The sequence below is a fragment of the Suillus subalutaceus genome, assembly GCF_016647625.1.
Source record: "Suillus subalutaceus strain FC151 chromosome Unknown DFJ58scaffold_185, whole genome shotgun sequence".
In the NCBI taxonomy this organism is placed as follows: Eukaryota; Fungi; Basidiomycota; class Agaricomycetes; order Boletales; family Suillaceae; genus Suillus; species Suillus subalutaceus.
The window spans coordinates 31,798-56,485 of NW_024540434.1; the positions used below are offsets into that span (position 1 = coordinate 31,798).

At 47.5% G+C, this 24,688-nt stretch overlaps 8 protein-coding genes across 8 annotated transcripts; 5 read left to right on the forward strand and 3 right to left on the reverse strand.

The window, feature by feature from the left end:
* Positions 1–856: 856 nt before the first annotated feature.
* On the reverse strand, positions 857–2,706 carry DFJ58DRAFT_817426 (chitin synthase III catalytic subunit-domain-containing protein). Its single transcript, XM_041391793.1, has 4 exons — positions 2,221–2,706; positions 1,972–2,156; positions 1,436–1,921; positions 857–1,378 (listed from the first exon to the last, which is right to left on the reverse strand). The coding sequence occupies exons 1-4, from the start codon at positions 2,366–2,368 to the stop codon at positions 1,112–1,114; spliced, it is 1,086 nt and encodes a 361-aa protein (XP_041237276.1). The 5' UTR covers positions 2,369–2,706; the 3' UTR covers positions 857–1,111.
* Positions 2,707–6,875: 4,169 nt separating this feature from the next.
* DFJ58DRAFT_749669 (cyclin-domain-containing protein) lies at positions 6,876–9,444 on the forward strand. The gene is made up of 4 exons (XM_041387679.1): positions 6,876–7,378; positions 7,430–7,955; positions 8,007–8,688; positions 8,738–9,444. Exons 1-4 carry the CDS (start codon positions 7,144–7,146, stop codon positions 9,146–9,148), a joined length of 1,854 nt encoding a protein of 617 aa, XP_041237277.1. The 5' UTR covers positions 6,876–7,143; the 3' UTR covers positions 9,149–9,444.
* A 700-nt stretch (positions 9,445–10,144) lies between these two features.
* DFJ58DRAFT_817435 (uncharacterized protein) lies at positions 10,145–10,750 on the reverse strand. Its single transcript, XM_041391794.1, has 4 exons — positions 10,659–10,750; positions 10,554–10,605; positions 10,437–10,496; positions 10,145–10,362 (listed from the first exon to the last, which is right to left on the reverse strand). The coding sequence occupies exons 1-4, from the start codon at positions 10,710–10,712 to the stop codon at positions 10,244–10,246; spliced, it is 285 nt and encodes a 94-aa protein (XP_041237278.1). The 5' UTR covers positions 10,713–10,750; the 3' UTR covers positions 10,145–10,243.
* Positions 10,734–11,561, forward strand: DFJ58DRAFT_159884 (uncharacterized protein). Its single transcript, XM_041378954.1, has 3 exons — positions 10,734–11,009; positions 11,074–11,235; positions 11,296–11,561. The coding sequence occupies exons 1-3, from the start codon at positions 10,946–10,948 to the stop codon at positions 11,391–11,393; spliced, it is 324 nt and encodes a 107-aa protein (XP_041237279.1). The 5' UTR covers positions 10,734–10,945; the 3' UTR covers positions 11,394–11,561.
* A 350-nt stretch (positions 11,562–11,911) lies between these two features.
* On the forward strand, positions 11,912–15,303 carry DFJ58DRAFT_669341 (uncharacterized protein; the record flags this gene model as incomplete). The annotated part of the gene is made up of 19 exons (XM_041382774.1): positions 11,912–11,969; positions 12,059–12,288; positions 12,402–12,521; positions 12,578–12,662; positions 12,730–12,781; positions 12,823–12,876; positions 12,921–13,104; positions 13,260–13,509; positions 13,632–13,869; positions 13,920–13,960; positions 14,016–14,170; positions 14,221–14,317; positions 14,373–14,416; positions 14,460–14,656; positions 14,687–14,765; positions 14,817–14,844; positions 14,896–14,915; positions 14,966–15,154; positions 15,205–15,303. Coding segments are annotated over 19 exons (2,220 nt in total), but the record flags the coding sequence as incomplete, so codon positions are not given.
* Positions 15,304–15,626: 323 nt separating this feature from the next.
* Positions 15,627–17,599, reverse strand: DFJ58DRAFT_734709 (WD40-repeat-containing domain protein; the record flags this gene model as incomplete). The annotated part of the gene is made up of 5 exons (XM_041386531.1): positions 15,627–15,791; positions 15,854–16,034; positions 16,087–16,610; positions 16,664–17,302; positions 17,354–17,599. 5 exons carry the CDS (start codon positions 17,597–17,599, stop codon positions 15,627–15,629), a joined length of 1,755 nt encoding a protein of 584 aa, XP_041237281.1.
* A 102-nt stretch (positions 17,600–17,701) lies between these two features.
* On the forward strand, positions 17,702–18,786 carry DFJ58DRAFT_749671 (uncharacterized protein; the record flags this gene model as incomplete). The annotated part of the gene is made up of 2 exons (XM_041387680.1): positions 17,702–17,856; positions 17,912–18,786. Exons 1-2 carry the CDS (start codon positions 17,778–17,780, stop codon positions 18,784–18,786), a joined length of 954 nt encoding a protein of 317 aa, XP_041237282.1. The 5' UTR covers positions 17,702–17,777.
* A 2,733-nt stretch (positions 18,787–21,519) lies between these two features.
* DFJ58DRAFT_817503 (guanine nucleotide binding protein, alpha subunit) lies at positions 21,520–23,190 on the forward strand. The gene is made up of 9 exons (XM_041391795.1): positions 21,520–21,662; positions 21,718–21,765; positions 21,820–22,115; positions 22,173–22,440; positions 22,500–22,571; positions 22,628–22,699; positions 22,747–22,859; positions 22,943–22,969; positions 23,120–23,190. Exons 1-9 carry the CDS (start codon positions 21,645–21,647, stop codon positions 23,160–23,162), a joined length of 957 nt encoding a protein of 318 aa, XP_041237283.1. The 5' UTR covers positions 21,520–21,644; the 3' UTR covers positions 23,163–23,190.
* The last annotated feature ends 1,498 nt before the right edge of the window (positions 23,191–24,688 follow it).

Sequence of the window (24,688 nt, forward strand, 5' to 3'; positions counted from 1 at the left end):
CGATACTTTCTTGCAACTGATGGGCGTAGCATGCGACGGTGGACGATCGAATATAGTAGCCCCGGACGTAGCCTTGCTTCTATAAAAAATCTTACATTCTCATTAATCTGACCAAGGGGCCGGTCAGAGCCATGAAAAGTAACACCTCTAAAGGAGACTTGTTGTAACCACAAAGAATGTAATGCGTAACGTTTACATCAGACCAAATTATATTATATCCTCACCATCTCACCATCTCACCATGCGGTTTATGTAGGTGTTGCGAACGTAGTTCTGTCTCAAGGTACACCAAGGCACACCTTTGTACCACACATGTCCTTTTTCATGGACTCATCACCTTGTATCACCCCGCAAAATATCCCTATCCCCTGTTGAGAATTTGGAATTGACACCCCTCACTCGGTCCGACACCCTCATTGGCAAACTGTAGTGCGCACTGCGGCTGCGGACCCTAGGTGGTCTTGCCAAGTACACGGACATGGTGCATTTCCGGCACTCGCATCTGATCATCGGAAGTTGACAGGGATTACATCGCTGTATGGGATTGTTAACAGGTCTTAGCTGTTCCCTGTACTGCCGCAATCTTCCAAGGAAGCACACGGGAAACTCGGAGTCCAGGTGTATAATATAATCATGTCATGATGATATCGTTAAGGACGGCGATCTGTACAGCCCGTGTACAGCATGATCCAATGCATATTCTTGATACCCTCGATATCCAGCGCAATATCTGTTACGATGGTACAGAGCGTTCATCAGATTCGAAGCATAATTGGATGTGTACGGAATATATATGCATTCGCACTGATCCCAGACCGCAAAGTGATGTGATCATCGATGTCGATGATGGTTCAAATTTTGAAACGTTCTAAGATAAATTCCATTTATACCCAGATCTGTGCACATCTAGATATCTGGAGCAACATCCGAGTCCTGCGAGATAATGTAATGATCAGGCGGCCGGACTCTCCGAAATAGTGCAGAGTATCTATCTGCGTGACCAATTCTCTTGTAAAGCATCCTGATCATGAGAGTAGTGAATTAAAGCCACTGTCTGTAGAAAGTACCGTGAACCACTGTTGTCCATATCTTCATTTACGTAATAGTCCTTTCAGTAGCCTTCAGATGTTGGTGGATAAGCCCTTCGCCCGCCGCCATATCCTCCTTGTCCGTAACCACCCTGGGCACCATACGCTTGCTTGCCGCCGTAATATTGCGTACCACTAACACCTCCCACAAGGCTCGCGGCGCCAGCGTGGTAGCTTGATGTATCCTCCTCATAGTCTGCACTGGGAGCTGTAACTGAAGGCGTGAGAAGTGGGTCCTTAACTTCCCAAACTGCAGCTTTAGATCCAACAGAGAACTCGAGATCTTCACGCTGTGTCAAATATTATATATAGATGGATGGAACGGCATAAACGGGGAACAAACGCACCGTGATACTGTCCCAGTATTTATAGACCATCATAACACTCAACAAGACACACAGAGTGAAGAAGAACAGGCCATCCAAGTAATGCGTGATGGCATTACATATGGTGATGCTGAAAGCGAACAGAAGAACTTGAGCGATCCCGTAGAACGCGATCCCAAAGATAATGTCGCCGAGGGGCCAGCGGTCGTCAAGAGTCCGGAATACAAGAACGAGTTGTAATATGGTATATGTGGCGACGCATAGGATGGGCCAGATAAGGTAAATGACGAAGAGCGCGGTAGTTTTTGTCGGGGAGAATGAAACAAACGATTTGAAGGTGGCGATAGAGATGAAGAATGTCCCTCCGAAGACGGCGAAACAGCATATCCGAAGGAGCCAAAGAGAAAGAGGTGTCCCGTCTTCAGCGAATTGGAATCCAACGAAGCCGTTGATAAGCAGACAGCAGTAGGCAGTTGCTACTAGACCTGTATAAACTGCAGCAAACCACTACGTACATTTGGTATAAGATCATCGCATGATTTTGCATAATAACTCACGGGATAGCTGACGTTTGCAGTCGGTATGATTCCCGAGTCTAGGAACATTGCGAGAAGTTCGATGATCATGTACAGCCAAAAGAACATCACGATCTCTTTTCGCCCCACTGCGGTATACTTTGAGCGAATATGATAGATCATAATTGCAGTCATGATTATTGCAACGATGTGGACAAAACATGTAGCTAAACAGATGAAAGTCAGCCTCGATCGGTGAGTACACTACATCCATGGTCTCGGAATACATACAAGGCTGGAAGATAACGGTCTGCCCGATTTGAACGTTGCGTGAGTAGCATGTAGGCTCTATGCCTTGTCCAGAGGTGCCTAACAATGGACAAATGACGAGAGCAGCAGTGCTACACACTCCATCGAAGGAGCCAAACGTGATGGTCATGGCTCGGCCTAGATAAGAGTAATTATAAGGGTGTTTTGTGAGCTTTTGATAGGTGAATGTCCGGTGATGTTTGGAGTATGCCCTGGCCTGTTACGTCCAACACGATTTGTGAAGAGATTGAACAAAAGCGAGCGAAACGTGATTAGTTCGAACGATTCAAACAGGGTATCTGGCGAGTCTTCAGCTAACTGGCCTGGAAGTAAACCGCCTGGCGGGTAATTGTGTGAAAAGACAGAAAGCGGGCTCGTCGCCCTATGTGAATGCGGTATGTTCAAGCCGAGATGGCAGACGACTGCAAGGTTGAATTGCGATCCCACGCCACCCTCCAGGCGAGTCCAGCATGCTTGCTTCTCCCTAAACCCACTGCAGTAACTTAGAATCGACGACTTGTCCTCTCGTGGTCTTTCTAGGACACCATGATGTTCTCGTCGATCAAAGGCAGCCGGTACGCTCGTTATGTCCACCTGAAATGAAGACAACGACACGACACGCCATTCCGCTCCTCTATACCACGGCGAAGACATGTTTTGGAACAGTTTCTTCAATAGACTTCTTTTGCCTTGGCGACCTTGCATGAACATTTCAATATAGCTCCTCAAGGACTCTACATTGAGGACAATTGGTTCTGATTACAATTTAACACACTGTTTAGGAGAGGATGCCGCGCTCCATTGCAGGGCAATTCCTGATTAGGTCAGATTAGGTGCGTTCGCCCTGGCCCATACCCCGCCCATGCCGGATTGTTAACGTTGTACGGTTCGGTTGTTGGATGGCCCTTTGCGGACTGAAGCAGAACAGAGCAACCGGTGACTGCAAGATCCGCGTTTTTTTTACGAAACGTGCGCCTGGCCAGACACGGTACCCGTTGATATCTCCCACCATGTCACACGTAAATAACGGATCACCTACATATGCCTATGATTTCGCCGCACTGTGGGCAGAATGTACGTGCATCGCACAGACGCTGCATTACCTTTGTTAAACTGTTCTGACATCCTTAGTCTGAATACCACGTGCCTCGCCATCACGCCCAAGCACGAACACGTGTATGTAATTACTACAACAGCTCATATTACTGGTTACAAGTATCAGTATTGGAACTCGGCTCTTCAAATCCAGATACCTTTCGTATTTCTAGTCTGATCATGACTTCTGCGAACACCGGAACACTAGTGCTGACGACATTGCACACGCTGATCTATGTGGGAATTTCGGGAATACAGTGCGTCACCTTGACTATTCAGTTTGGAGCATAACAGAAGTATCTCCTTTGGGAGTAAGCCGTTAGTATCTGAAGACTGGCTAACTGAGCTTGAGTTGGGCGCCCACTCCCATGGATGGGGGTAACGGCCTTGCTCCATGGTTCTCAAGGTCTTTTCGTGACAGGCGATTTCTTTCGGATCGTCCGTTTCAAATCAATACACACACACCGGCTGAAATTCTTCGCAAGAATTTTTCAGCGCCAACAACGGCCAATAGCCACGTTGGCACAGAACCTTACTGGGTGGCGTTTTACGAACCGTTTAGTGTCCTAACATTCTAGGCCTTTGACTACAGAGTTACAGTACTAGTTCGTCTGCTAAGATACTCCGTGGTTCTATTGTCCAGAAATGAGCCCTGGGCCAAGTCTTATTCGTTACCGCCAGATCAATGGCCACAGCCGAAGATCAAAATTATCGAAAACCCTTTTCCTTGCGTTCATCAAATGTATAATGACGCCGCAGGGTCACGTACTTGCAAGTTTGGGAAGGTTTGTTTATAATCAGATCCGGATGGCTTGGTTCAGCCATTTTGGTGTGCCACAACTTAGTACTATGGATAGCAGCTTCTCGGAAGACTTCCTGCAGCGGAACCCATGTGGAAAGTACTAGCCTGTACTGCGCAGGCTGAAGCCGCGCATCCTTCACAAAGGCCATTTCGACCGATATTTCAAAAAGCGGGTCTACCCTCATTTCGCGGGCGAAATTCGACCAAGATGTCATTTTAGCGACAGTGAAATGCCTCGGTGATTATAGGTACAAGCGCAGGATCCATTTGGTCTGAGCTGCGGAAAGTAGCGGCTAATATTGTTGTCAGCCAAACACGGCCGATGGACTGAACGTGGCATTGTCAAATGTCGATATGGTTTCTGTGATTTGCGTCTCAGCCAACTTGGCTACGGTTTGCTCGCCTCCATGGGCAGGAACACGCGTGACAGTTCATACTGCAGAGTTGTACATGCGGCAGAGAAGACGTCAAACAGGGCCGGACAGGCCGTTGCGTAGCGATGAGGCCATGGCTGTTTGCCAAATGCGTGAAAGTTCATGGGGAGCGCCTATAAGTAGATTGCCGTCTATTCTGGACACTGACTCAGTACAGCAAACCCGCTGAAAGTCCATGATGCGGCGTTGACTTGAAATCTTCATATGTACGCCACTTTCTCCGCTTCAGGCGCATGGAAATCACTGTTGACTTGTGCCAAGTGATCAAGGAATCAGCACGATAGCGCCTTGCGGGGACTTCCTGTCTCCTACTTAATACTTGCAATTCAATGGATGTGGCTGGGCTTACCGGATCAAGTTACGTTCAATTAACCCCTCGCCTGCCGCTGCGGCTGGCTTGATATCGAAGATGAACTTCGAAGTGATATTGGTGTTTGACGACTGCTTACCATCTTTGCTAACCGCCGCCCACTAGCCCTGCCACCTGCCTCAGCCTTCATCAATCAAGCGAGAGTTTATGTGCTACGTTAGCCAACTCACACCCCAAATGTAAAACTACCTTCCAATGACGAACATTTGTTTGTACACTCACGTACCTTAGCCACAAGGTGTCAATAGTGAGAAAAGCCCGTGCACTGATTCCGTAGCATACCCCCTGTATCGTGTACTAAGTGGAAAATAGTCGAATTCTCCTGAAACACTCCTGAGAGCTACGCCTTTATAATTACGTGGATAAAGCGTGGCCTGGCCAGCCTGACGCGGCGATATCTAATGATCAAATATTGCGCGGCTAGGTTGAATTATCTTATCTATTTTTTTTTCATCGCTAATACTCGTGGCTGTACGCCGCAAGGCACGACGGGAACATTATGAAAACAATGCTTTTGTCAAGCCTTTGTAGTAATTTTATGATCTTTTCACTTCGGGCATGCGTGGTTGACCAAGAAGATTCGTATCGCTACTCGGGGCTTGCACTGTGAATGGGCGTGCCACGGCATGCTGTGGCTATCTTGGTACTATGATTCCAATCGGATGTTTTGTAGAAACGGCATGGCATTAGCTGGCCCTTGATCTGACCGGTAGGTGGTACTACCGCATCTCATCCTGTCACATTGAACCTTGGAATATTTTCCTGGAAACAAATGAAAACTTCTTGGCCATGGAATTCTGCCGCGAGCGTTTACCATGGCATTTTCGGTGGCATCTTATTCACATGTGGATTACCTCCACGTTACCATAAGTTATCTCTGCCAGAACAATTTTTGATGTATTATGGCTCTGAGGAGGACCCCCATTTTTAACACAAATAGTAATTTGCTGGCTTTTTTGGTGTGTACGGTAGTCCTGTGTCCGATCGGCACAGCATCCGACTCAATCACGGGAGAAGGGTGACTTTAAAATTAATAGAAATGACTGTTTTGGATGAACCAGGTCCGGAAACTTACCGCCTTTGAAGGTAGTATAATCACTTTCCGAAGTCGCATGCCATTGCTATGGATCGTTGGTAGTTTCTCAGCAGAAATCTCACGTCACAGCTGAGCACCGCGGGCTTGATGAAAACATGATCTTTCAAGCTGGTTCTTACCCATTGCAGTGTACATCCTAACGGCGTCGGACCAATTGATTCTCGTACTTAGTAGTCGCCGGTCGGTGCAAAAAAACTGATAGATGATAGTGATTACTCCGTTTGCCACTAGCGCGAATAAGCAAGTTGCCCGTTGAACAATGCATATCCCAAGTAGCCCTGATTAGTGACTTGACCGAGTCCGGACTCAGATCCGGACAAAGAACCAATGATTCAGCAGGTATACTCTCCATTGTATCTGTCATAATTATTTTACATATTGAAATAAAAACACCGATTTTAACGCGTGCCGAATTTAGTAATTTTACTGATACATACTAAAGAAGCGTTGGCACACGCCAAGTCACGTGAGGCCGAGAAGGGGGTGAAACCGAGATCATGGCTGGTAGTTGTTCCAGCACGAACAAAGGAGACGATGAGACGCGGTGTTGTTGGAAGTGACCGCGGTCAGTAAATTTATAAGTGTGTTTGAAGAAGAGGTGACAAAAGCGGTATCGAAGTGAGTACACCAAGTGAGTAGGTAGAAAGTCATGTGACTATAAATTACTAAAATAGGAAATGGGTTAGTGGTAAGGCTATGGGGAATCCCTGGGGATTCCCCCCATGCCGTTGATGCCGATGGCAAAAAATGTTAGTCAAGTAAATAAGGTTAAATCTGTGAAAATCAAACAAATTTGACGGGTACAAGTCAATCTTAGCAAAAAAAACGTCTAAGATCTAACGGAGCGCGAGCTGTTACTAAAGACTACGAAGCGGGCTCGGAGGCGCTGCAATTTTGTAGTTCTTCCAATTCAATCAACTCAACTCAACCCTTAGCATTCCGGGTGGCTAGACACGGTATCCCCTGTTTTTGTCTCTAAGCGGAATATGTCAACCATGTCCGCCAATTTTACACCTTCAAGCAATACATACGACATTTCCTTTTTATATATCTTCATGATCCCGACACACTTGTATCTACTGCCCTCCCGAACTCAAGTTCTTTCCTCATGGCCCTTTATACTCCACCATCTCTGCCCTTAACTCCTTGCAAAATGGGCTCATCATCACGTCCGTCCTTGCCCACTGAACTCCTAGCTACCTGGTCAGCTTGGCGTCCATCAGGGCAGACCGGTCTCCTGACTCCTCCAATGTCAGCCTCTCTATCAAGGCTCGGTGCACCACAGGTGACGTCCTTGCCACCTATTACTCATTTCGATCGTCAGGTTTCATACATGCATCCAAGTACGTGTTTCTTACTTTTCTTCTCATCATTAGTTTTTGATCTAGCTAAAGTAACACCTCCGCGTACTCAAGACGCGTCGACCTGGTCGCGACCCGTCCAGCAATCACACGTCGCTCATGTGTCACCTGAACCGTATGTGGACGAGATGGACCAGCACGCACATCCCTTTCAGCAAAAGGTTGCAGCGTCTGAAGATGTCCCTCGGCCTATTGATTGGTTTGATGACTCTTTAAAGAGATCGCCACACTATATCGCGGAGAAAACTTGCGAAATGATATGCTACCTATGGTTCTCTGTGTCACTTTCCAGCTCTACATCTACCCAACCACTCACTCCTCCATACTCCCCTGAAATTCCTGCCGCTACTTCTTCTCTTCAGCTTGCTGCATCACCGGCCTTTGTGTCCTTTATGCAAAAGTTGCTAGAAACTACCCAAGTCAGCCAATCGGTGATCGTCCTGTCTCTCCATTACATATGGCGACTCAAGGAACGTAACCGTTACACCGCTGGTTTACCGGGAAGTGAGTTTCGTATCGCAGTCGCCGCGCTCATGATGGCAAATAAATTTCTTGACGAGTGAGTTCATTGTGCCTATTCACGTCATTGTGTTCTCAAGTTTTATTCTAGCAACACGTACACCAATAAGACATGGTCCGAGGTTTCTGGTATCGAGTTGGCTGAAATCACCCGAATGGAAAAGGAGTTTTTGATGGGCATCGACTTCAACCTTTACATTTCGAAGAAGACGTACGATTCATGGATGCACCTATTGAGGGGGCTCGTTCATGCAAAAGAAAGAGAGTGTCGTAGATGGCGTACTCGCGCCCGGCATCGGACGCCTCGTCATACTCAACCGATGTCCGCAGCACCAACTCGCTCCTACAGGTGGAGGTGCCATTCGGCATCCCATCGTGCACGTTCGACCTCGCCCGAGCAACCCGTTCATCCTCGTACATATTCATCTACATATCACGTGACACCACCAAATCCTGTTGTGTCGCCATGTCTTGCCCCCGGTTTGAAACGCTCGGCTGCTGACGCGTTCTCACCTACTTCGTCATCGTTCCACGAGTTACCGCCCTTGAAGCGTCCCACTGGCATGACTTTGCAAATTCCGGAAACCAATCATCCAACTGCCCCACATTCGGCGTCGCCAGTTGAATCTTTGCAGTCTTTTGCCAAGATGTCGTTATCGTCATCGCCACACTCAGTACGGTCCGCACAGTCCAATCAGTCACACCAAGGTGATACACGCCCGCAAACTTTGGTAGCTGCGTACCGTGCGGAAGGACCTGTCAACGTCCCTCAAGTATGTGCTTTCTCCGCAATTCACATGATTTGTCTCACATTCGTGGTAGAACCTTTATTATTACTCGCTTGCTGGGTCGTCAACTGACTATGCAGCGGAAGAGGAAAGGGTGCGGCGCAAAGCTCGATTGCGGTGTTACCAGCCTCAGCCTCCGCCTCCACCATCTTATCCGCCACCTTACATGCCACAGGACATTCAGTCCGAGTCTGTCAGCCCTTACGAAATACATGTCGACGTGCGAGCCGTGCCTCTTCCTCACCTACACGATGCTGTCTGGTCTCGTAAGCTTGCTCGACCTCCTTCGTATGGCGAAAGTTCTTTGCAATTGCCCCCCTTACGGGAAAACGCAGTTCCGTCGGCTCCATTCGCCAACGCAGGACCACCTGGCGTCCATTTTTACTCAGCTTCTAGTCAGCGGGAATCACCCGCATATCCTTATAATTGGTCTTATGGCAGATAGTCCTCAGCTACTCATTTCTGTTTAATGCACACGATTATTGCATCTCATCGGTTCCCCTTTCATATCGAACTTCAACTTACTTAGCACTTTCGCCATATCATTTCGTTGCACGCAATATCATTCATTGACACTGACATACATTCTCGGCATCCTCATTTGTATTTCACTTACATTTCCACTTTCTGTTATCAGAAATCAACCAGAGATTACATTACCCTCATAGTTAGCTACTGTACGAGAATAAATGCTAAACCGACCATACATCGAAATCGTCGGAGCTCGTAGGTTTGCTTGTGAACCAATTGCAAGTTATATGAACTTGATATGAACTACTTTATTAAGTCTACCAACAACGGCAAGCTGGCAACAATTACAGTGCTGTTATTGGTGCGGCTTGACAGATCTATGACCGAAACAGCCTAAAATTTCGATGCCAATGATCTTCCGAGTCTGGAATTCATGGGCAGAAGCCATCTTTTTCCCGCATAGGCCAGTGAGAATAACGATATCGTGTCTGATCATGCTCAGTTCCGCACTCCGCGGTCCATCCTGTCATCGGAGCCCTGTTACAGATCGCGGGCAAGGCTTTTGATGCCCCTGCTACAAGTATGAGTCGATCTGTCTGCGTGGTATTTGGCACGGATGGTCCCGTGTGCCCCCGAGATGGTCCATTCCCAGTACTTTGTACCCCTATGTCCTCATTGTAACGATACTTGAGTTCTGGACACGTTCTCACCATAATCAATCGGTGCAGCTCGAAAATAGGTTGGCCAGTGTGACGAAACGAACTAACTTCATACGAAAGTATTTAGCGTTCATCCCGGAGTAATCCATCACCACTGCAACCAGAATGGCATGTGTAGGAATCATATCACGGCTGGATGAATCAGACGGATACCAGTCTGATAGATACGCATGGATCTTTTCCGGCCTACAAAGGGATTGACAATGAGGGCTTTCATGTCGGACTTGTTCCTTACCACGCCTAGTAATAGCATGAAAGCCATTTGGAGTTACATTTGACAGATTTCGACGCCTCATACAAATGCCATGTACAATCGCCAACTCACAGGTTATTAATGATGGCCTTCCGAATCATTTGGGGGGCCATGGATCGGTTTCAGTGTCTGACGAGACAGATTTTGATCTCAATTGAGCCATGTTGGAGGAAAGGAACGCCTGGGTGAAGAAGTAACCGGATAACAGACCCGTCACTATTGAAAGACAAGTTCGTTTCAATCGAATTTCATATTAGTCATGACTTAGTATGGGTGATTGGTGGACTTACAAGCACCACTGATAATAGTTTTATTCCGGCCAAAGCCCATAAATTTTGAGCCTACTAGTGCTGTGACGAGATATCAGACGGGCCGTTACAAGGCACATGGCACGTGAATTAACTTGCCTCCTGCCAGGCCCGACGTCAAGCCAGCAAATATCCCGTCTCTCCGAGCCTCCTGACGATATGCCATCATTTCAATGTCGACATCCAATGCAAAATAACACGAACCCTCCATGCGGCTGCTTTCAGCTCGTCCACACCAGGCTTGTGATCTAACTCCATTGTCTGTGTTCGATTGTGCAGCAACAAGGCGGCCGTAAACGGTAGAAGTTCTAAAATAATTTTTTTTTGAAAGTGCAAACAAAAAAACTCGAAAAAAGGGGTTAACCTAACTGACCGGATTTGGAGTTACACTTGATTTGAACGCGTTTCGTCACACCACGTTACGCTGTGACGAGACGCGCCTTACGAGCCCTCCCACCCATATTTTGTTATCAGAATAGTGATACTGTGATATGTCCCCTGTAGAGAAGAAGAGTCGGGCTCGGAGTCCACAGGAACTGTATGACGAAATAAAAGGTATCAATCTCCGGCCAGCATCAGACGTATTCACATTCCTGATGGCTTCCCGCTGTAACCCAAGAACTCTTGATCAAGACCAAACCAAAGCTCAAGGACGGAACTACCAAAGATGAAACCATAACCGGGGATTTACATAAGATCGCATCGCTTGCACAGACATTCACAGAACAGCGCCTGAAGTCGAGCAAAAAGAGTCAGTTATCAGATTTCCTTGATCAAGAAGGTTCGTATCATTGTTCGGCAACTATCCGAACAAACATGAAACCCAAGTATCTCGTTTTAGGTGTCAGCCTGTGGAATGCATCCGGCGTGGTCCGTCTGGGCTCTGCGCCTGACAGCCGCGTTGTCGTCGCCGCTTGTAAGCTTCTTTGTTTTCTATGATCGGTTTCACTTAAGCCAGGCTTGCCAGTACGGCTAGCTGGATTTCGCCTCATGGAAGCAGGGTTGGAACCTAAGCCAGATACTGAAGGTTGGAAGAAGAAGCTCAGAATTCTTGCGTGATTGTCGCTCATTTATGGCCTATCAGCATTATTACATATTCTCCAAATTGCGAGCAAGACTGGCGCAACCCTGTCCGGTGTGTTTTTAACGCCAATATCTCGTATCTTCAAATAACATTGTGGCCACGGATCCAGAACTCGGCCACAATGACGCCGCATCGAGCGTGCTGGGTTGTGCGGCGAAGGTTATTTTTTTCCTTGTTTATATCAGTTGTGGTTCGCTTTAATTTTCTCTCAAAGTATGAAGAAGCGCTGAGAAATATTGACGACCCGAGTGGCACCAATCAGCAAGCCAGGGCATGTGTTACAGCTGTCTACCTCTCAACCAGAATGGAAGCAGTGAGGACTCTAATCCTTGTGATATGGAGGCGTTGATATATTTAGGACCTCGCGAAATAGGCTTGGAGGGAAGGAAATGAAGGGTTAGCGGCCTTTATGGCTGACAAAATCACAGGTTGTCCCTGAGTCCTTGCTGATATGAACCGCGCTGATTGTCCTCATAGAGAATGACGGTCGGCTCGTGCTCCTGTCCAACCATGACGTAAGTCCTATTCGGTCAACATCATGATACTTCTCATAGTAAACATTTTCAGCGAGAGACGCTGGCGGCTAAGCTTCTTGAAATTGGCAAATCACTTTTGAGAAGTTGCTATCAGGATAGCAAATTGGTGCCAGAAGAGAATAAGGCTAATGAGGCTATTCGATGGATGCAAAAGGCGTTTTCCGTCATCGAGCATCTTGATTGCGCGAGCAATGCTGAGCTCGCTGAGCTTAAAGTGAGTATTTTCAAGTATACTAATCACTCAGCCCCATTCAACCTAGTCAGAGATCGGTTCTCAGGAGTCTGGGTAAGTGAACTTGGTTCATTCGATGGTACAGTGGGGCTCAGATCGGCCCCCTATTAGCCCGTGGTTACTTCTTGTCATCATCCCAGGATCCAGAGAATTTGATCAGAGCGGAAACCGCGCTAGAAGAAGTTATTGCAACTATCAGTCCTTCTGTAGACAACGTAAGCATAGTACTGCCAGTGACATACTCAAGCGGCATTTACCCACGTTCCTGTAGGTAAGCTCCGAATACCAGCAACTCCGATGGATGAAGTTGGCTGTCATGAAGCGGCGAAAAGCTGGAGATACTGTTCTTCTTCAAGGTGAACTTTCCTGGACCGGAATCTTCCACATAGTGTGGCGAGTTGGATTACTCACGTTCTTCATTAGCCCTACAAGCTATCATTGACAACCTGACATATTCAGAAAGCAATCTTACCGAGTGAGTTTATGGGAATGCTGTAATCCACTCCGTTTTCTCAGATCCGTTTCAAAAGTGTCCTACAGGAACTTCGGACGCTTTCTCAGTATCAGTACGTCGTCTGATACAGGAGTGTTCCTTTGATTTAGTGTGGGCGTAGTCAATTAGTCACGAGTGCAACTCAGTACTGCCTTCATCGGGCCTTGCACTGCTCTTGGAGCACAGATGCCGTGGAAAGGCTTCTCATATCTCTCATATTCCATTGTTCCAAAGATGACAAACACGACAGAGCCATACAAGATCTACATGGATCTTTCAAAGGTACGTCTCATTTCAACCTTGCTGTTGTACGGCTTGTGCGAATTGTTTACCTTTCTGCGTAGAACTGAGTGACGTGGAGTTTGAGCTTCTCAAAGCTCCGGCCACAGCTTGCATCACGGTACGTGGATGCTCCATTCAGCTCATTCAATTATATTGGATTTTTCGAACATTTACATAGCTTTTGTGGCAATACGGTGATCGCCATTACCATGCAGGGCGATGGAAAGAAGCTGCGGATTGGTTCAGTTGCGGCACACATTCTATATTTACCAGTTTGGGTCCTGTCAGCAGCTCGAAGTGTTTCCGGAAGGCTGCCCTAGCGCATCTTAAGCGAAAGGACTACGCTCATGCGGGCTCGATTATCCGCCGATGTCCTGACACAGAAGCTACGACGCAATATGTAACCTTCCTTATTGCGGTTTATCAAGGTCTGCCAGGGCATTGCCTCGGCGTGATATTATCTCATCTATACTCATTTCAGGACTGGAAGACGAAGGTATCTCCATTCTGAAGAAGACTGGTCACCTCTAATCGGTCGGTCACTTATCAGCGATAAAATCAATTCGCAATATGGTGCACGCCGCGAATTTCGATCGCAAAATGATTTTATTGGCCTGCCGGTTGGCACACGACTTGGATATGAAAAATCTTCTTCTGAACGTGCTCAAGGCTCTTCTTGAAACGCTAAATTTGCGAGAGAACGTGGGGAACGTCACTGAAGCTATGACGCTGGTAAGATGTATAATCAGGCTTATCGTTAAGCTCCTTGGAGAACCTGCTGCCGATTTGTGAGTTTCTGCGGTTGCAAGCACCGATGCTGAGCTGAGAATTGCCTCAGGGACCGCTTAATTGCAGCATTACTCCACCACCTGAAGATTGGTTGGTCGGAGTTTATGAACCACTCACACGTATTCTAACGCGGTGATTGTGATAGCGGTGACTGTTGCGGAATCTTGTGAACAGCCTGCCATACTTGCCAGAGATGTATCCTGGCTCTGGAGGACTGCATACAACTGTGCTATCCAAGCTTGCTCGGATTGGGAGGACAGAGAGGATCAAATATCTGACATCTTCGACGCAGCGAGACGAGTCGGTAATTTTTTGACAAGCATTTTCCTGGGTTTAATCCTATCACGCAGCTTCTCGAACTCTACACCTTACACGCAACCGTAGATGTGGACCAGGCTGTCTACGTTTACTTAGTGAATGCCTCGTTTGCATCCGCCTCGGGCCGTGGTACGCATCCTCGATCCTCCCTGGAAGACTGCAGCGGCCATAATTTTCTTCACAGTTATGTCTTTCAGACGTTTGCGGTCGCAAACAGAATCGATTGAAGTGTGTCAAGGTCCTCCCTCGAAACTTCTACTGATTTCTACAGCCTGAGAAATACCGCAATCTGTTCAACGAGATCAATCAATCATCACAGCGCATTAGCAAGGTTTTACGAGAGGAGAAGGTATCGCAGGAGGACCTTCCTCGACTTGAGTCATCCTTGCAGATTTTACGAGTTTTCATCGTCGAAGCGGCATGTCACCTGTCAGATTGGCCCACGGTCCTGGCTACAATTGAGGAACGGTTATGATTCCCTGTTAACAAATCAGGCAGGAACTTATTTTGCACGCAGGAAGCATCTCGCTCCGATCGAGATTCGTTAGAGACGTACGAGGCATTTGCTGACGCTCTAGTGAGACAAAATAGCTCTTTCTGTGCATGACTTGTTCAACGTTATTCCTAGTGGGAGGACAAAAACTGCCCCATACACGGTAGAAATTTATTTTCAAGTTCCCGATCAAGCTCATGCTAGCCAAACCTAGTCCTTTTCACAGCGCTAGAAGTAGGTCCGCACAGAAGTCGTCGGTTCCTTAACTTAATTCTGCGTCGTAGGCTACACTTCACGCATGTTTGGCCCGCGGGCACTTTTCTCTGGAGAAATTTGCTCGGTGGCTTCGAGCTATATGCATTATATTACTGACGAGAGCAACAGGAGCCGATCGATCCAAGGCAATTGGTTACGTGGATCAAGCCATCGCTGTCCTGGAGGAGCATGGCGACGCTAGGGACGGTGGTGACCTGGTAAAATTCCAGTCTCGCAATGTATCTTGGCTCACTCATCTATACGGAAGCTCTATCCTCTGGACGAGCGTCAATGGCTTCTGAGCACAGCGTACAACACTGGCCTCGAGTGTCTTCAGTCAGTGGATATCTCATGGGACGTATGCTGACACAGGACTCATCTACCTTAGTGCATCCATGGTTGATGAAGCAAAGCGTTGGTTCGAATGCTCCACCATTATCTGCCGGTTCGTTCCCGATGGTAGGCAACGCGCAGAAAAGGTAGGCAAAATACAGTGGGAAAATTAGACTTCACTGCATCCCGCAGCAGATCTCGACAACCTATAGCGACCTCCTAGCACGCTACCCGACTAGATGAAGCGATCACACGACCATCAAACAGCCTTGACGTCGCGACTGGATCACCCCACATCTGTATCATTATGTTTGTTTGTTTTTGTATCTGTAGCAAAGACCAATGGACTGTGCATTTTTATTGCTGTGAGAAATGACGCAGTTGATAGAGTAGTACGCGACCGCGAGTGTTGCCGATAGCCAGGTACTCGCTCTCACGGGAGAAATCGACGGAGGTTACATGTCCAAGAGGGGTACTTGACGTGGGCCAGTTCCCAAATGCTGTCAATGACGGGCAGTGAACCTACGCAGGAACGGATCAAGTTAAATGAATGAAAGCTTGGGAAAGATACAATATTGACATACCATCCGCATCTGATCTTTTTTATCGTTACTTGCAATAGCAAGTAACTGAGAGTCATGATTGAACCGCAACGTTGAGATACTTGTTGTCAGGTTCCCAATCGTCTTTAAAGTTTTTGGTTTGCCTCCCTCAAGATCGACCGTACTCTCTGCATTGTAGACATTGACCAAACCTGTGTTTGAACTGGGGGCCATATTGTCAGTGTGAACACCCGCCTCACAAAACGAAAACGTACCCAACAGTCAGATATTTTCCTTGGCCATCTCCACCAAATAATCGACTGCCGAACCCGCCCTCATCCTGCCATCGTTTTACGCATTTGCGCTGCCCAACATTCCAAACATAAACCTGTGAATCTTCTGTCAAGCCCAGAAGCTCGCCTGCTCCGGCCTTCGACCACCACAAAGACTTCACGTTCGAGTTTGCTTTGAGTTCGCCCATGACTTGCGCTGCACCTGATCGCCAATCGACAAGATGAATATGACCTCGCCGTCCTGCAACAGCGAGAATTTCCCCTGTCGGGTTGAAGGAAGAAATCTCCATGCTCGCGCCTTGGTCTCCACGACCCGAAGAGAATGTGGTGCCCCATAGGCCTCGAGGGGAGCGGTGGGAGGCTCCAGACTGAAGGTCGTACGTGTAATAGAAAGGTCGTGGACCAGTCATCAATATAGACGTGCCGCTGGGGTGGAAAACAGCATTGGTGATAGGAAGTGATGGGACGTGAAGAGTTTGGGCATGAGGATTCGTGAGACCGTCAATCTATCAACCAAGTTCAACTTTTTAAGTACGAAAACATGAGAAGCAACACTCACGTGGAAAAGCCTCAGGCGACGGTCTGCACTTGCAGTCAAAAGGACGGGAACGTGAGGCGAAGGATGAAATGCAACTGTTTTTATTTCGCCATCCGCTGGCGCAGCTTGATTAGCATCTCGCAATCGCTCGATGGAGAGTGTGCTCGGGGGTATAATCCTTGACTTAGTAGTCCCCAAAATTCCAGCCGTTGATGCCAGCAGCTCCGGCACAACATCCTCCCCACTCTCAGATCCAGAAGCCGATGATCGACGTCTCTTTGCACGTTCGCTTTTCTTGCGCGCGATGGATGCCCAGTCTGGAGTTGGGTTTATGTGTTCGAATTGCCTGCGTAATCTGCGCTCGTATTCACGTCCTCCCACTGTGTCATCAGAGGGTGCGTCGCGCAGTTTGCGAAGACGGTTATTTGATGCAAGTGAGACTTGAACGTTTACATCGTCTGGGTCTGTCCAAGCAGGTGCTTTGGTTTTTTTGGGCTGCTGAGGGATGTCCTGGCGAATAATGGAAATTTCTTCGTCTTCATCACTTTCGGGGACCTCCGGTATTATGAGCTCTTCGTTATCTTCTACATCAGACTGTACATGGTCTTGAGGAGCCTGGCTAAACTCGGATAGTCCAGCATTGTCGTCCACGAAAAAAAGCTATAGGTGACGTGAATAATGAAGTGTAGTTTCTAGCAGTTCTGCACATACATCCGAGTCGAGCAAATTTTCAAACTCTCGTCCTACTTCATATTGGCCATCCTCTGCTTCTTCATCAGATATTACCATGATTTCCTTGCCAGCCTTCTCAGGAGCATATGGGACACCGAATAGCAAGTTTTCGAGACGCCTCTCCTCGTCGTCTTTACTCGCGTCATTGCGCAGGCCAGCACCTAGTGGGACTGGTTTATGTTGTATTTTTCCTGTCTTTTGACGTTTCCGAGGATTTTTGACCATCGTGACACAGTGTTATCACTAGTGATAGTGGTGAAGACTTGGTGGATGTTGTGAGCAATAATATCTATGTGCTTGCTCGAAAGCACGGGTGGCTGTGTAGAGCTTAATTAATGCTTTCCGCTATCTACTATCACTGATCAACTTCAAGTCGTCGCTAGTTCGCTATCATCTTACATACATGCTCGAATCAGATCATTCGCCTTGCACAACTCCCACCCATGTGGAATCTGTCGAGGATCAAATTCCTTCACAGCCAGGTATGGTGGTTCTTTGACTGAGATCGTTATCAGGCATGTATCACGATTTCATCAGGTGGTTGTTGTTACCCAGAACCAACTGAGTATCAACCGTCTGTCGCGGATGTCTTACAAGTAAAACGATACCTGCAACGCAAGCTTCCTATGGAGCTTATAGACAGGATTATCGACGAGGCATCTTACTGGCCGCACAGTACAATCTACATCGAGCGGCCTACCACCGTTCCAACTTACAAGGAAGGAAAGCGTTCCGATGAAGGAATATATATAAGAACGCTCCCTATCGGCGTTCACGGCACTGAGGGCGAGTTCAGGTTCGTTGAGAAAGACTTCGAGGAGGGTGGTGCAGCTTGGGAGAAGAAGTTGCGAATTGGCGGACTGGACGATGCCTTGCCGTCCGCACCGATGCTATCAACGAATCCGTGCAGAAAAATAGAGTTTCAGATTTGGACTCATGATCAAAGATTGCGCACGCAGTTTCCTCATACGTTCAACGCGTCTTACATATGGTGCGATGTCAGCATAGAGAAATTGCAAGAACCCATCTCTGACACCACCGAGTGGCCGGCGCGTTTTCTCTTCGAAGAGTGCAACGCGGAGCCATCGGTCATCCCACGAGACACCAGCAGACCGTCCTTTCCTCCCAGCATGAAACTGCTAAAAACTCTCGCGGCAAAGACTTCGGGATCAGACCACACCATGTTTTGGCACGCCAGCGATTCATTTGACAAGGATGCCGATGGTGACTGTTTTTGGCACTTTCTTGATAATACCTTCGACAGGCAAGCTGCCAAGACCGCAGAAGTGGGGAGATTGGTGCGCAGCTTGCAAGTAGGAGATTGCATGACGCTGGCGGCTCATGCTCGGTTTCCCAACTCTGAAGCTACTACAATTCATGAGGCCAGGACCACTGTGTATTGGGCAGTGTAGCATTTCATGGTATCTTCCAATTTCAAAATATGCTGTACCCGGCAGATATAACGAACCTCCTTCAACTTTCCATTGCTTACGAGTTGAGACTACTTGCTACGTTACAGAGAAGGAATATGTTCATTACAAGTTTCCATAACATGTTCTACGCAGTGGACCCGTTCCATCCTATAGCGACCGTCGACTTGCTGCAGGTAACTTAGAAAATAGTCATATACATGGATGGGCTGCCCCCACTACTGCGGACACACTTTGTATGACTCAGAGCCTCTGATGCAATACCATGAAATGAACAGATTATGATGAGAGCGGGGTGATAATAGGGATCCAGGGGCTCGGAGGTATACCTAAGTCTAGCTAAATCAACAATTCAAGCACAACTTTGAATGTAATTACCAGGGTAACCTGGTTAAATATCAGCCGTGTGTCGCAGATCTGCATTGTTGTGAGTAAAACGAGACATGCAACCCAAGCTCCCTACGTGACAGGAATACCGACGAAGCATCTTACTGGCCACACGGCCCAGTTCAGATCGAATGCAAGTTCAGCGTTCCCATGTGTGGAAAGACAACAGATCCACATATGAGAACATTCCTTCTTGGACTTCACGAGATACAGCCTTAAATTGAAAGCAAACAAGTACTGGAATCGGGGACAGATGGACGACGTATGAGGTTGGCATAGGGAAGTTGCGCTAGATGTCTATCTTCACAAAAAAGGAATAATCAAATAGCCGGTACGTCTTTAGCTAGTCGAATATTTCGACCCAGAGCCAATGGTTCTGTGTTCAAAGATACGCCGACATTCCATAATATTGCTGGGCAGGATGACGGATATTACAGGACATACCATTAATGTTGTCCGACACCTTCTCAATTCCTTCGATGAAGAATCTGCAGACCGTTACGAGATACGGTTTAGTATGGCCTGCAGTCTCTGAATGTACAATTTTTACGCAGTTTGCGAGTAGGAAATTGTATTACCCTGCAAGCTCAAGTTAGTATTGCCACATTGTTCCTTAGTTGGTGACGTATGCATAACCAGAAGTCCGACGGACAAGATCACAATGTGACACAATAGTGTCATTAATGTGCGGCTGGAATATAATTGAGACGGTTCGGCAAGATGCATAGTATAGTCGCATGAATGTTGAAGATCCGGGCTGTTTTTTTGACAAGCGTGTTAGGTACGATCCATATACAAGTGAAGGGTCGAGACAAACAACAAAGGGAGACATATAATGTCTCCGGAAGCGACATGTGACCTCGTGATCGGCTTAGCTGTCAGAGTACTTGATTATGCCGAGCAACCTAAGACGACCCTTGCATTAGCACACTACTTCCTTTGATCACTTACCTTGAAGGCCGTCGTTGATAGACCTGGTGCAGGTACCAGACGACATAAATCACATCCGCGGCATTCCCGGACGCTCCGTAATTGAACCGCACCAGCTGTTTCGTAGTATGAGACTCCGAAATGTAAGCGATACGTTGTTGTCGGCAGGAGGAGCTATAGTAGTGGAGGTCCATGCTGTTCGGCGAAACCGTGCAACCTATAGAACTCACGGAATTAGCCATAGACAAAATCATCCCACTCATACCTGTTTTCCGTGAGAGATAGTAGTGATTCCTTCAAATCCCTCCCGTGGGTTACTTAAGTAGACTGATCAACTTGGGTGCACCTGGCCTATAATTCTTGATTTGAGGCGGCTACCTTCTCCGAGTCATGGGACTATTTTCGTGGTATTTTCATCTTCTATTCCCAGTGGGGAAAGGGCTGGATGATCGGTTTTTTGGGGTGCATGTGTTCAACTTCCAATGTTGAGCGCTGATTCCCTTGCATAGAGCGGACATTCCTAAGGGGTGGGGCCGTATCACAAGGGTACAAAGGGCACTTTGATTGTGCGCGAGAGTCTCGGAGTTCTGGTTGGTCGAATTTGTTGCCACCATCATGATGAGTCGCGGCCTCCGCTGCAACGTCGGCCGCTACCAGTATAGTTCCAGCCCTGCAGTTACTAATTATCCGCTGCCAATCCAATTTAGAGTTAATATCTATTGTACGTACCCTCTGAGACATACAGGTGATCTAAGTTCTTGTATAAGTCACGTACAGCAAACGTACAGCACAAGATCTTATTCTTATCACATTCGCAAGACTTTGTGCAGTATGGAGGGACTCGACTGAGCGATGAGACCACTAGTGAACTTGCGATCTGTGCCGTATTACAGATAATTTTGAAGGAATGTCCGCGGTTTAGTCGTATTGCTGGCTTTGAAGTTTGAAAGAAGAGGCAGACGGTAGCCGAGATACGATCTTTCCCCCGGTCCGCGCCCAGTACCACCATTCAAGCTTCACTCAGTCTCAGGTAGACTGCACCGCACGGTGGTCTGTGCTTCTCTTTTTTTCATAGCAGGACGTTGTCCCTCCCTGAGCTGGAAGGAACTTCATCCCACGCCAATCACTAGCCTACACTGCCAGCGTGTTGATACTTGTTACTGGCTTATTACTCCTCTGCAGCAACATATTCAGTCTCCTCCCACTCACACAACTGCCTGTACTTGCCTCAGATCCGTCATTCAAACTATTCTTCAGTTGTAATAGGACTTCTCTGTTGGATTCGTAGCCCTAGGGCCTTGCATTCGTTTCTGCTCCAGAGTGAGAAATCATGGGTGCATGCATGTCAACAGGGGGGATGGTGGATGTCTCGGATGAGGATAAGCGGAGGCACAGAGAAGCGGAGAAATATCTCAAGGAAGTGAGTCTGCGACAGAATGATGCTGGCCTTCGCTCGTCGTTCTGCACCTGTCACTGGTAATAACTTGATATTGACCATATCTATCATATAGGCCAGGGCCAAGATGACTTCCCAGGTCAAAGTACGTTCGACACCCAAGTTCCTGTATGTCATTCACCTTCATCTATGATACCTAGGTTCTTCTCCTAGGGTCTGGCGACTCGGGAAAATCGACAGTTCTCAAGGTAAGTTACCTCTCCCAGTCCACTCGGTGTCAGTTCACGAGGCTTCTTTCGTAGCAAATGCGACTGATTCATCGGGTACCCTTCTCAGCAGCAGAAATTGAGACTTATCGTCAACTAGTGTTCAACAACCTAACGACGGGCATGAATTACGTGTTTGAGGCCATGGAGGACATGGAGCTCGAAATTGCGGAGGAGGCCCTACCACACGTGGAACTCATTCAGAATGCCAGGGATATCCGTGAACAAGAGCCTTTTCCTATGTCATACTACGAGCCCTTGAGAGATCTTTGGGCTGACAGCGGGATCCAACAAGCGTACAGCAGAGGGAACGAGGCTGCTCTTCCTGAAAAGTGAGCCTCGTGTTGTGTGCCTTGCTCCCCCCCGAGACCTTACAACTCCCACTACAGCCTGTCATACTTTTTCTCCTCGCTGGACAGATTATTCGACCCATCATATCATCCAACTGAACAAGATATCGTCCAGTGCCGAGCTCGCACTATCGGAATAACCGAGACCACTTTCCATCTTAAAGACCACGAAATGCTTATGGTCGACGTCGGTGGTCAGAAGAGCGAGCGGAGAAAGTGGATTCACTGTTTCCAGGATGTCACCAGCATTCTATTTCTGGTCAGTCTAAGTGGGTACGACCAATGCCTTGTCGAGGATCGGGATGCGGTGAGTTACCTTGCACCTCGTGATCCATCTGAAGACGAACCATTGGCTTCTTATTCTAGAACCAAATGCAAGACGCTATGACAATATGGGACTCAATATGCCATTCGCAATGGTTCAAGCAGACATCGATAGTGCGTTAGGTTACCCTCGTGATTTTGAAAGCCTTTCACGCGTGTTGCCGCATCAGATTCTCTTCCTAAACAAGGATGACCTCTTCCAAAAGAAGATCTCCAACTCTGATATCAAAAATTTCTTCCCGGTAAGCCACTCTCTTTCGATTGGCTGTTCCTACTCAATGTACTTCAGGATTACGAAGGTGAAGCAGGGGACGCAAAAGCTGGACGAGATTACTTCCGGCGACGTTTCACGCGGCTCGCTCACAAAGCTGGACGTTCTAAAGAACGTGAAATCTACATCCAGTACGCTCTTTCTCTTATTCACTGAAGACGCAGCCTTAACTCCAGAAAGTGTAACAACCGCAACCTGATACGGAAATGTTGAGAGTAGTGATGGCCGCTGTCGAAGGTCAGTTACTAAGCGAATATCTTTAGGATCGAGTTACTAATTCCTTGCTTTCCAGAGTAAGTTCCTCCTTCTATTGATCCTTCCCTACCCGCCAGTGATGTCGTCCAACCGTACGCTCATCCATTTCCCACCATTCTTCCCTTTTCTCTCATAGCATCGTTCTTCGATCCAATCTCCAAATCGCGGCGCTAATTTGATGTTTCTTTTTTGCTCTTCATCTTATGATTTATCCATGTCAGTCGTCGACGTTCGCATCTCGCTATCGTGCTCCAAAACATACTGCTATCGCCGGGACACAATCTTGCATACAACCTTAAATTTCCTCTGCAATCTTACCAATCTCTGCCGTAACCGTCCGATTCTGTGGGCTTCTTTTACGTTGTTCGAAAATCAACAATATTAGTGCTGTCATAAGCAAAAACGTGAGTTAGCCCCCCTCTCCGGCTAGGATAAATTTTTCGCAGGAACGCTGATGGACCCCCTTGTCGTCAGATCCGTGAAATCATGCTTTGAAGATTGGCACCCCAATTGGAGCCTAAATGGTAACTAGGCCGCAGGCACGATGTACCAGTACCCAGGAAGCGGAACCTAATTGTGGCAACATACCATCTAAAACAGGAAGACACCCTGCTCGCCTCGACGACTGGTTAGCATTTATTTTACTCATTACAGAGCAGTGTGCCTCCACCCATCGTCCTTCACACATGTCGTATGTCCCCTTTTGACATTTCTCCCAGAGCTAAACTGTTACACAAGCCGCATCTGTGTATTACGATACTGGGCCATGTGATGTTTACTTTGCTTATGATATTTATTTTCTTCATCGAACGCTGGTTGCGTCTTGGTTTAGCTCGATGTATTTTTTTCATTCGCTTCTTCTTGCACTTGCTGACGGCTTTGTATCGTTCTTTATGATATTTTGACTGCCAATCTGTATCGCTAAGAATTATGACAAAGTGGGTCGACTCCCCCTGATAGACTAGTCTGGAGGCGAGTGCTCAAGATCCGTTTATACATTGTACAAGCTTCATACCGAACTGGATATTTGATCAACAACTTTGATCCGAACAGTACTTGCACCCTCCACGTGCGTTCGAAGTTTGATTGTCTTCGAAGTAGCGGAAGGACTGCGGAGGAAATGGTTAATTCTGGCTCGGGAACCGCCGACTTGCGCGGGCTAAACCTTCCTGCCGCATATATTCCGAGCCCCATTTGTTAGTAGCAGGTAGCAGCTTGTGCGGCATAGGCGGATTTCTGGGAAATACGATCGAGTAAGCGCGGAATTAATGGATGATGAGTTCGTAGCTTAGTTCCAACTTCCGACATCACCACGATCATTTTCGAGGTGCCATGTGGTGTTTCTTGGGATATGAAATGGCTCTGAGCCAGATCATCAGAAGATGATGCCATCCATTGGCCACTTGATGCGAAGATCTATCAGCAAGTTCTCTATGCTTAAGTCGACCGATGATTCCTGGACCAGGCTACGCCACCAGTGCGCCACCCCAAGGTTGAGGTTTGAAGTTTTTCTCAGGGAGGTGAATTCACTCACAGTGCCGGGAATGCCAAAATGACCGAGTTCGTTTTGATGGTTAGCATGTAACTCCTTTCTGTCCGTGCGATTCAGCTTGTGACTAGTACTACTAGAGTACTAGAGTAATTATGGCCAGTGTCGTCATACCCCTGTTTCAGATATAGTAGGATATAGTGAGCGTGCGCGACG

Excerpts from the sequence above, each read along its gene's own strand:
- DFJ58DRAFT_817426 (XM_041391793.1), bottom strand. The coding sequence starts at position 2,368 with ATGACCATCACGTTTGGCTCCTTCGATGGAGTGTGTAGCACTGCTGCT. Across the intron at positions 1,922-1,971 it reads CTGCAAACGTCAGCTATCCC|TGGTTTGCTGCAGTTTATAC; the intron begins GTGAGTTATTAT and ends AAATGTACGTAG. Across the intron at positions 1,379-1,435 it reads AATACTGGGACAGTATCACG|CGTGAAGATCTCGAGTTCTC; the intron begins GTGCGTTTGTTC and ends TATTTGACACAG.
- DFJ58DRAFT_749669 (XM_041387679.1), top strand. The coding sequence starts at position 7,144 with ATGGCCCTTTATACTCCACCATCTCTGCCCTTAACTCCTTGCAAAATG. Across the intron at positions 7,379-7,429 it reads GGTTTCATACATGCATCCAA|TAACACCTCCGCGTACTCAA; the intron begins GTACGTGTTTCT and ends ATCTAGCTAAAG. Across the intron at positions 8,689-8,737 it reads GACCTGTCAACGTCCCTCAA|AACCTTTATTATTACTCGCT; the intron begins GTATGTGCTTTC and ends CATTCGTGGTAG.
- DFJ58DRAFT_817435 (XM_041391794.1), bottom strand. The coding sequence starts at position 10,712 with ATGGAGTTAGATCACAAGCCTGGTGTGGACGAGCTGAAAGCAGCCGCA. Across the intron at positions 10,606-10,658 it reads TGAAAGCAGCCGCATGGAGG|GAGGCTCGGAGAGACGGGAT; the intron begins GTTCGTGTTATT and ends GCATATCGTCAG. Across the intron at positions 10,363-10,436 it reads AACTATTATCAGTGGTGCTT|TGACGGGTCTGTTATCCGGT; the intron begins GTAAGTCCACCA and ends GTCTTTCAATAG.
- DFJ58DRAFT_159884 (XM_041378954.1), top strand. The coding sequence starts at position 10,946 with ATGTCCCCTGTAGAGAAGAAGAGTCGGGCTCGGAGTCCACAGGAACTG. Across the intron at positions 11,010-11,073 it reads ACTGTATGACGAAATAAAAG|AACTCTTGATCAAGACCAAA; the intron begins GTATCAATCTCC and ends CTGTAACCCAAG. Across the intron at positions 11,236-11,295 it reads AGATTTCCTTGATCAAGAAG|GTGTCAGCCTGTGGAATGCA; the intron begins GTTCGTATCATT and ends ATCTCGTTTTAG.
- DFJ58DRAFT_817503 (XM_041391795.1), top strand. Across the intron at positions 22,441-22,499 it reads TTGTCGAGGATCGGGATGCG|AACCAAATGCAAGACGCTAT; the intron begins GTGAGTTACCTT and ends TTCTTATTCTAG. Across the intron at positions 22,700-22,746 it reads ATATCAAAAATTTCTTCCCG|GATTACGAAGGTGAAGCAGG; the intron begins GTAAGCCACTCT and ends AATGTACTTCAG.